The sequence below is a fragment of the Pseudonaja textilis genome, chromosome 18 (assembly GCF_049901715.1).
Source record: "Pseudonaja textilis isolate UNSWEBS1 chromosome 18, rPseTex1.2, whole genome shotgun sequence".
NCBI classification, from domain to species: Eukaryota; Metazoa; Chordata; class Lepidosauria; order Squamata; family Elapidae; genus Pseudonaja; species Pseudonaja textilis.
In genome coordinates, this window is record NC_142007.1 from 5889194 (window position 1) to 5899222 (window position 10029).

The 10029-nt window shown below is 48.8% G+C and overlaps 2 protein-coding genes across 5 annotated transcripts in view; one reads left to right on the forward strand and one right to left on the reverse strand.

Annotated features, from left to right (window-relative positions):
• Positions 1–3190, forward strand: part of MTOR (mechanistic target of rapamycin kinase) — a 63425-nt gene extending 60235 nt beyond the window's left edge. For both annotated transcript variants that reach the window (XM_026715849.2, XM_087915091.1), the window contains 4 exons: positions 211–291; positions 1238–1318; positions 1661–1766; positions 2340–3190. In XM_026715849.2, coding sequence (XP_026571634.1) covers positions 211–291; positions 1238–1318; positions 1661–1766; positions 2340–2355 — 284 coding nt within the window. In that variant the 3' untranslated portion in view covers positions 2356–3190. The remainder of the gene's footprint in view (positions 1–210; positions 292–1237; positions 1319–1660; positions 1767–2339) is intronic.
• On the reverse strand, positions 2790–7837 carry LOC113446279 (F-box only protein 44-like). 3 transcript variants are annotated; one of them, XM_087915092.1, is made up of 6 exons: positions 7574–7837; positions 6865–7166; positions 5556–5733; positions 4938–5035; positions 3860–3990; positions 2790–3732 (listed from the first exon to the last, which is right to left on the reverse strand). In XM_087915092.1, exons 2-6 carry the CDS (start codon positions 7100–7102, stop codon positions 3412–3414), a joined length of 966 nt encoding a protein of 321 aa, XP_087771218.1. In that variant the 5' UTR covers positions 7103–7166; positions 7574–7837; the 3' UTR covers positions 2790–3411. The 3 variants fall into 3 exon arrangements, with proteins under 3 accessions (XP_087771218.1, XP_087771219.1, XP_087771220.1); XM_087915093.1 differs by having other exon boundaries at positions 6865–7119; positions 7574–7734; XM_087915094.1 differs by lacking the exon at positions 7574–7837 and having other exon boundaries at positions 6865–7289.
• Positions 7838–10029: the final 2192 nt, after the last annotated feature.

Genomic DNA, 10029 nt, shown 5'->3' on the forward strand with positions numbered 1-10029 from the left:
CAGTTGCAGGTGAACAGGGGGCTAGACCACATTATTCCCCCCCAAATAACCTCCGCTTTACCATCTTGGAACAGTGTCTAGTACCTACATTCTCTCTCTTCCCTCCCCAAGCAGCCTATCTCTCTCTTTGCCTGCTTGAATAATGTAGCGCAAGGAAAGTAAGGCGCAGAATATTTTGTCCTTCTCTAACCACTTTCTTCCTTTTTAAAGAAATGCTGGACAGCGTGGAACTGGGTGAAACAGCCCACAAGAAAGCTGGAACAACAGTCCCCGAATCCATCCATTCCTTCAGTAAGTTAGAGGGCCTCTTTTTTTTTTTCTCCTGTCCGAGTTCCAGACTTTCTTTTTTTTTTTTAATAGCTTCATGTCTCTAAAATTGACGTTCTGCTTCAAAATGCGCAACCCAAAACAACGTATTAATAATAAGATGAGTGGTCCCATTCATGAGGGGTCCAATTACCCCTTTATAAAGTTGTTCTGCGTTAAGGGCAGAACGTTTCATGGTGCCGGGTTCCTCATTCCATCTTGCATGGAAAAGTATCTTATTCTGTCCTCAATGTACTGTCGTAGTTCCTTTGTAATGATGATTTAACAGCTGACCGATTGCTCTAGTGTTGTAACGATGATGCAATGGTAGCAATGAGTCAGCAGCTTTATTTGACGACTACCACTTTAAGAGGCTGTAATATAAGTGAGACCCTGTGAGGGCGTATCTCTCTCTCTCCATGTGTGCTTCCGTGTTGTAGCTGATTATTGATTGTTCAAGGCCTGTATCAAAGTACTTGTATGGATGTAGGTTTGTAAGGATAAAACCACTATATGCAAATAGAAACCTGTGTACTTGCATTCGCTCCTGGGTTATATCACCTAGTCACGCTCTGTGTGCGCTCTGACATCCTTCGAGTAAATTAATGTTATAAGAAGAAACTGTGTTATTGTAGTCACAATCACGACCTTCCCTTGATCCACTTTGGCCCGCAATTTAAAAGCCTCCAGGATCCCCAACCTTTCCTTTCAGAGATCATTCTCTAATTCCTCTTTGCTTTGTTAATATACAAGGTTGGGATGTTCAGATGTTCGGACCAAGGAGCCTGTTATGGATAGGATCATTTCCCCCTTTAATCAGACTCCAAAAAAACCCTGACTTTTAAGGAGTCTAGCCAGGATGCAAACAAATAGCTGCGGGTGGATTGCTCAGAATCTTCCAATTGAACTGTGGCTCACTTTTTCTTTTCAGTTGGCGACGGCCTTGTGAAACCAGAAGCCCTAAACAAGAAGGCCATTCAGATTATCAACAGAGTCCGGGATAAACTCACAGGTGAGTTTCACTTGGAGTGGACCCTGTCACAAAGAATTTGCAGTCTTTAGCTATGGGGGGGGGGAATGATAGTGAAAAGAAGCCATAAATAGTTGCACTTAGATGATGTGAAGATCAGAAGAGAAAATGACGGAGTCTGTCAAGACTTGATGGGCAGAGGTTGAATTCTAAGCACTCACATCCAGCAAGTGCAAAAAAAAATAAAAAATAAAAATCCTTCATCCAGAAGAGGAAGATGGAATAGTTCCACTGGTTAGTCTTTGTGCTGGTTGCGTCGTCTTGCTGGGAAAGCCCGTGTTCTCTAACAAACCACCCCACCCCTCTTGTTCTTCCCTTGCCAAGGACGCGACTTCTCCCATGACGAAACCCTGGACGTGCCCACCCAGGTGGAGCTGCTCATTAAGCAGGCCACGTCCCACGAGAACCTTTGCCAGTGCTACATCGGATGGTGAGTGTGGTGTGTGTGAGCTTTTCAGCCCACCCTGTGGCTGGCCCACTGAAGACGATCGAACTGGCAACCGTGACGGGTGGTATACGATACGACCGGGGTGTCCAACTCGATTTCATGGAAGGCCGCACCGGGATTGTATTTTACCTCGGAGGGCCAGAGTGGGCGTGGCCAGAGGGGGTGTGGCCCGCTCGACATCCCTCGTGTCAGGGGTGCTCCGAGCCCTCGGCCAGACAAAACAGGCTCCTGAGCTCCGTTTTCGGCTGCAACGGCCTCCTGTAAGTAACCCTCTGCCAATGAAAACGGAGCTCAAGAGGGCTGTGGGCAGCCCACCCGAGTTCTGTTTCGGCTGGCAGAGGCACCGCAGGCCAGTCTTTCGCCGTTTCCACTCTTTTTGCCGTTTTCTTCTCCTTCCCCTCCCTTTCCTGTCCCTTCCTCTCCTTTCCTTTCCTTTTCCCACTTACACCATAAAACCTTCCTCCCAAATCCCCAGAGAAAGCTCAGTTGGACTTCCAAAGCAAAGGTGTCGGGGCTCCCAGCCAGGTTGTTTGACGATGCTCTCTTCTCCTCCAGGTGCCCTTTCTGGTAACCGAAGACCCGCGTCCAACCCTTGTCCTGGCTCCTCCTCTAGGTTCCCCCACGGGACTCTTTCCTGGAAGCGGCGGGGAGGACGGATGGACGCCGGCTTGAGGGTGAAAGGAAAACAGTTTTTTTTTTTCTCAAAGTTTGGGGGTTGTGGAGGAAGCGGGGGGAAAAAAGGAAGTCTTTTTTTTACAAGGCACAACCTCCAAAACACGGCTAGGTAATGCAGTCCAGCCATTTCTGGGCCCCAAATCACCTTGTTTTTGGTGTGGGAAAGTAGAAGAATGCCTACAAATCAGCCATTAATTCCCCCTGACTGGCCAATACAGTAGGCCAAGCCAGGCTGAAGTTGAAATTGGTGAAGCCACAACCGGAGCGTGTTTTCAAGATTGCACGGAATGGCAATTGTCGTCGCAGCCATGAGCCGGCGCGAATAGGGGCCCTTGCAGAAGGTTTTATTATCCAGGCCGTTGTGTCACAACATAGCAGGGACAATAAAGTACTTAACACAGAACGTTACAACATTTTTGCAAAGACGGTGGAAGAAAAAAACAGACCCTTTTGGAGGGGAAAAAAAAAAAAGAATTTGTTCCACCTGTTCCCCACTATTTTTGCTTGTGTTCTTACTCCTTGTGCACTTGGGGAGAGTGGGGGAGAGCAAAACGTTAACGGTGAAGCGTTCGAAAGCTTTGGAGGCAGTAGTTTTCCCGACGGTAGACATTGCAAGCCAACTGCACAAATCGTTTTTGTGTTTTGATGCCTCGTGGTAGTCTAATATATATATATTTATATATATATATATATATTGTGGCGCCCAATAAAGTCCATCCTGTCGTACGGTCTGGATTCTGGGCGTGCTTTCTTTTAAAAAATGCCCTTTATTGCAGAGGGAAGGAGAAGGAAATAGCTACCTCTGGGCCACTTCACCCTGTTTCTGGTACCACTACTTCACTTTTAATTTTTCTTGGGGTGCGGGGGGAGAGGAAAAGGTTTGCAAGAACTTGCCTCTGGGCCTGCTCTGTCGTAGGCGGCTTCAGAAGAGCAGAGGCTGTTTGAACCCTGGTCAGTGGTAAGCACCCAATTTGCACTTTGGCGCAAGTGACCAATGGACGTAGTTCCCCCGGCAGGGACATTGGCCGAAGTGACAGTGTCTAATGTCTCGGCCGTGTCTGTGGTGCATGGTTTTGTCTAGGGAAAACGGTCCAATGGTGACGCTCGTTTTGGTAATCCTCATCCTTTGGGACTTCCCCCTCTCTTTGGCCATCTTCAAGCACTTCATTAGTTTGGTGCCACAGCTCGATTGCTGCCAGTTGAAATGCTGGCCTTGGTGCTGGAAGAAGATGTGACGGATTCCCGGAGGGACGTTGTGGAAAGCGTGCGAGGCCTGCCCCAAAGAGAAAGGAGAGAGAGAGAGAGAGAGAGAGAGACGGCAGGGGAGCCAAGGGGAGTTGGCTTGGAGACGAACCTCAGCCCTGGGTTGGGGAAGAGGACAGCCATTCCCCTCCTCTTACCTGGCGCCATTCGTCGTTGTACTCCGAGTCGTATTTGTATTTATCCCCGGAGTCATACTCCCGGATGACCTGGAAATCCTCGGACAACAGCTTCACACACAACTTGTAATGGCTGTTGAAGCTGCTAAAAACCTGTGGTGGAGGAAAGCAGAGAGAAAAGGTTGGAATCCAGCACGTCCTTGTCTCGGGATGGCCGGGCAAGCCACGGGCAAGAGCTTTCCGGAAGAGAAGCAGCTTGGAGACCGAACAATACAACGGAGAAGAGTTCCTGCGCCAATTCTGACCACCCTTCCTGGTCTCCAACCCCTCCAACCATTTGACTTGATTATGGAATAGCAATAACCCTTTACGCTTATATACCGCTTCACAGTGCTTTGCAGCGCTCTCTAAGTGATTTACAGAGTCAGCCTCTTGCCCCCAACCATTTGGGTCCTCATTTTACCGACCTCGGAAGGATGGGAGGCTTAGTCAACCTTGAGCCGGTCAGGACCGAACTCCTGGCTGTGGGCAGAGTCAGTTTGCAATATATGTAGTCCTCAAGCGCGCGCTCGCAGAACCGGTTGTCAAACCGGTTGCAGCCAACCTCTGTTCAGATCTTGCTGCAGGTAATTTGCTTATGAATAGAGCTCTCTCTCTCTCTATCTCTTAAGTGCTGACCTCTGCTTAAGGGGCTATTAAGGAAGGTGGGGGCTGCTTTCCAAGAGCATGTTTCTCCCATTTCTCATCCACAGCAATATAATATTCTGCTTTGTTTTTAATATTTCTCAAAATAGTCCACTCTTTTAGGAAAAGGGTGGGCGCTAACTTTCTACAGGTTGACTTCTAGATATGAATCTTTAAAAGCCACCAGATCACTAGAGGTTCAAGCAACCCTGCACCTGTGCAATTAGCAGCCAGAGAGAGCTTGGGTTAAAGCTCAACCTGGATCAAGCCATTTGTTGCCTTAGCTTTGCAGAGCTGGCCTCGCAGCCTTAGATCTAAGCCGGGAAGCTACCTCAAACCCATCTCTCTCAAGACTTAACGTCTGGTTGCATACGTTTCCTGCACCCTCAAGCCAGGAGCTGACGTTCTGGCCCTTACCAATCCTTCACCACAATTGTGGGTCTCCCGTCATCCATCAGCTGATCCCAGTAACCTTCATCCTTCAACGTGATGAGCTGAGACTTTGTGCAGAGCCTACCGGAGAAGAAATTAACCACGATTCAGAAACACAAAGAAACTGCACTCCTGGAAGTCAGAGAGACTTATGAGACGGGGTCTTATGGGACTTTGAATACATTGGAGCAGAGGAGAACTGGGGTCTAATTGGGCGAGAGAGGTCTTTGTAAAGTTCCTAAGCACCGAACAGGACTAAAAGAGACATGGATGTATTTTCAACCGGAGCGTTTAACGAACGGGAAAAAATCGGAAGAAAGCAGACAAGCCGTTTGGGATAGAGCAGAATTCACGCTGGCCTGGTTTAAATGAAATTAAATGGGACCGTCCTCCTTTGGCTCGGAAAAAAGATTTTTGTTTGAATAATCTTCAAATCAAAAATTCTGGCTCGACGGAATTAATCCGTATAAAGTGAGAGACTCCCCTTTGTGCCATTTGGAGAGAAGGAAGCTAAGCTTGCTGGCAGAATGCCACCAATTCCCACGGTTATTTCCCTTCCCCGTCAATTAAATGTCGGGATAAACGTCACTATAACCCTTACCCGTTGTACGCAGCAAAGCATTTTTCAACTTCTTGATAGGGTATCCACTCGTCTTTTATATAAATATTCCTCTGAAGGAAGTCCCAGGCCTGCAGCTTTGCTGAGTCTTTTTCAAAAACATCTTTAACTTTCCACTGCCCGTTGGAGGGTGTGGCCGTATCCCAGAAGTGTAATCCCTCTGTGAAAAAGCCACAGGAAGTCAAAGGAGAAGCATCGCCACCCCTGCCCACCCAGTTCACACGTTTATTTCTCTCTAAGTTGGACTTTCTTAAAGCTGCTGCTTCCCTGAATGAGCCTCAAAACGTTGAGGTTGTGTTTACAAAGCACACCATATGTGTCCGCCCCTTCCATTAAATCCGAACCATATGGAGAAGTATTAAACAAGAGTGAACAGTCACAACAATACAGCGGTTAGTCAGCTCTTGAGGAACTGCTGGACAGAATGAATATTATGCTTATTATTTACGCAAGGGCCTCTTGATTCATATTAGTCCCCAGGGCGATAAAAGACCCCGGTCAAAATGTAAAAGGCCTATCCTCGGTGGTAAAAATATATATCATTTATGAGCACGGCCATTGCTTTTATTTAAAACTGAATTTTCCCCCAGCCCTATGTGGACCCTAGAGGCTTCGTGGCCGCTCAGCCGCCGAGCTGTAGAAAGAGAGAGAAAGAAGGAAAGACATGACTGTAGATTCTCAGTCCTCCAGGTCATGGCTGTCCCAAAGGTGCATTTTTAAGCGGCAACGAGACTTGGTTTTTCTTTGAAGACGTTTCCCTTCTCACCCAAGAAGCTCCTTCAGCTCTGACTGGATGATGGTGGGGAAGGATTTATACTCCTTGCAAACAGCTGGTCATGAGACAGGGAGGGATACAACATCTCCTATCTCCTGTCTACAACACAATCAGCAGCTCCAAGAAGGCTCCACAGCCATTTGCACCACTTGGGTGACCCCGAGGACACCGATCAACCTCCAAGTGGTCTCAACGACCCTCCGAAAAGGATGCAAATGACCAGCTGCCTGCAAGGAATATCAATCCTTCCGTTCCCCACCATCTGAGTCAGAGCTGAAGAAGCTTCCTGGATGGAAAGCGAAACATCTTCAACGAAACACAAGGAAGCCCAGTGGCCTCTTGAAAAAAAGCACCTTGGGGAGAAGAGAAGACAGTTCCTCGGACTTTTCGCCCCCCCGGGTGGCCTTTGGCCTTTTGCTAGAGCGCACCTGTCATCCCCTTGGTCTTCGCAAGCCACCTGAGACCCCAGCAAGGGTCGTTGCAAAAGCCCCTAGTTGCAGGGCGGGGGGGACTCACCTTCGCCACAAGGGTTCTTGATCAAGTTCTTCTCCAAGTGGCAGAAAATGTAGAAGGTCTTTGGCATCTTCAGGTCGGCGTCCTCCTCCTGGTACTTGCGCTTCCACAGGAAAGGGCTGTGCAGGATATCTCGCCACCGCGAGCAAACCAGCTGGCAATTCCAGATCAGCTCGTTGATCGGGAGCAGGCATAACACCGCCAGCAAAACGTCGTCGGGGAGGTCTTGAATGCTTGCCATGTTTTTGCCAAGGAGGACTAAGAGAGGGATGGGCACAGGAGGCAAGGAAACCCTTGAGTTGGGCCTGGAGAGAGCAGACGTAACGAACAATCCCCAACCAGACAGAAGTTTCTCGCGGTTCCTTCTCGGCCCTTTCAACCAGTCACCTTGATATGGTCTCTCTCCCGCTCCTATCCTTCCGCCCAACTTTCCTTTAGCCTCCCCCAAAGCTCCTTATTTCTTCTCTCCTTAGCTAACTCCCACCCATTGTTTCTTGGGGAATTTTTGGAGGATAGGTTGACCCTCCCCATCTCTTCTAGGGGTCAATCCTGAAAGCTGAGTCTGCAAAGGAAGAAAAGCTTGAAAGGGATCTATCTCCGGGGTGGAGCCTGAGCTCTTCACTCTCGGAGATCCAAGTTCTGGGTTAAGAAGGCCCTCCCGCTTGGCTTGCCTGGTGGGCAAATCTGGTGGGAGGTGGGTGGGGGGTGTTACCTGGCTCGCAAGGAAGAGGCAGGAAAGGAACAGGTGCCCCTCCGGGCCCGTCTCACAGCAACAGGGTGTCGCAACTAAAGTGTAACTTTGCAAAGATGCGGAGGAGAGGAAAGGCGGGCTCTGCTTTGCTGTGTGAGAGGCTGGATGGGTGGGACCACAGCGGGGGCGGTGGGGAGGTGGGTGGGGAGTGGAGTGGAGTGGTAGGGGCTCGAGCCTGTCAGGCGAGAGGCTCCTGCTCGCTCAAGTGACGCATGCCCGTCTCCCGTCCTGGTCCAAAAGCTTCCCGGATGCTGTGGAAATTTACTAGGCGGTGACCGCCGCTCGCTCCCAACGGGGGCATCCTTCCAGATGTTTTAACGTCTCAGCTTGGGAGCAGAGCCAGATCGTAAAGTGGAAAGCGTCAGAGAGAGGAGGGAGGGAGAGAGGGAGAAAGAAAGAGGAGAGAGAGAGAGAGAGAGAGGGAGAGAGGGAGAAAGAAAGAGAGGGAAAGGGAGAGAAAGAGAGAGAAAGGAGAGGGAGGGAGGGAGATGGAGAGAGAGGGAGAAAGAAAGGGAGAGAGGAAGGGAGAGAAGGAGAGAGGGAGAAAGAAAGAGGGAGAGGGAGAGAGAAAGGAGAGAGGGAGAAAGAGAAAGAAAGAGAGAAAGAGGGAGAAAGAGATGGAGGGAGGTTGCCAAGGGAGATGGAGAGAGAGGGAGAAAGAAAGAGAAAAGAAAGAAAGAAAGAAAGAAAGAAAGAAAGAAAGAAAGAAAGAAAGAAAGAAAGAAAGAAAGAAAGAAAGAGAGAGAGAGACGGAGGTTGCCAAGGGATGCTCCCTTCTTCCCTGCCTCTCGATCCCCTCTTGCAGGGGACCGGAGGAGGCATGGTTTCGTGTGCAACTTGCATCCCACAGATGGGGCTTCACTTAGTTTGTGCGGCCTGGTTTCCAGCATGCTATGGCCTGATGCTGGGGTTGTGGGGACCCCTGTTCTAAGGCACGTATGGTGGACGAGTGTCGGAGTCCAGGACCTCTGAAGGGTACAAGATTGGGGGAAGGAGGTTTGACAACAAAATCAAGAGTTCTCAGTGGAGAAGACCTGGCTTAGCTTTCACGTCTCTGCCTTGAGGTTCAGTTTCCGTTGCTGATACCTCAGTGGGAAAAACGCAGCCCACGGAGTTCCCAGCGCACATAACCAGGGAGCTGGGGGAAGCTTATTGCTAGCCTAGGACTTCCCATTCCGGAGTGTAAACATTCAGGCAACCACCAGTGGGCAAGGCAGATCTTTTTTTCTTGCTTCCTGATCAAGTAGCTCTAATTTTGCAGATTTTCAGGGGAGACCCTGGCCATCTTTATGCCGGCTCCTGTCTGATTGCAATCTCTTCCGAAACTCCACAAGCCCCCCATTTCTGACACTTCCCTGTGCAAAGGTAGGAAGATGCAAAAAAAAGAGACACAAAACATTCGGGATGTTGGTGCCCTCAAGCCAGTTCTCCGAGGTCTGCCTGGCGGAGGAGGACGAGGAGGAGGAGGAGGAGGGAATTCCTGATTCATTTGCATAGAATGACGCAGGTGGTTTGATGTCATGTGAACTCTTGGACCAACAACGGAGCTGTTTGTTTTGTTCCTGGAGGTTGGCACCCTCCGGAGAACTCAACAGCCAACAAGCCACTTTGATGGACTTTGGATTTATTTTGCATTTTGCACTCTGATACGGGCAGCTTTTGGCTCTTCCATGAATGTATAAAAGACTTCATAGGGACAGCTGCAACGAGGGAGCAAGCTTCTAAATAGCAGCCCCCAAGAGGAAGAAGAGACCTTGTTGGTATAATTGGATTGATCAAAGATAAATTATATATCTGCTTCCAAGTTTTACGAAGCATTAGCCACTTTCCCTGAGCGTTAAAACTTGTTTTGCAGGCTAGTGTTCTTTCAAACATATGCAGAGTGCTATCTTCCCTCGAAAATGCAGCTTGCTTGCTAGGAATTAAAATTTAGAACTTATCTGCTGCATGGCTTTCAGCCCTTAGAGGATGCACATACAGTACAGGTTGTCCTCGACCTTACAACCACAACTGTGCCCCAAAATTTCTGTTGCTAAGTGAGTTTTCCCCCATGTTACGACCTTTCTTGCCACCGTTGATAAGTGAATCACCACCGCTATTAAGTTAGCGAACCTGGCTTCCCCAATTGATTTCACTCGTCAAAAGGTTGCCAAGGGGGAAAATCACATGACCTTGTGACACAGCAACGGTCATAAGTGTGAGTCAGTTGACTTTTGATCTCGCAATCCTGGGGATGCTAACAAGGTTGGTTGTAAGTAGGGAAAATGGTCATAAGTCTTTCTTTTCAGTGCCGTTGTGACTTTCAACGGTCACTAAATAAGTTGAGTGATGAAGATTAGACAGTCTGCTAAAGTTCATGATCTCCAGATGAGAAATTATCTCTCTTCTAGAAAGGGATCTAAATTACTTCCTTCTGT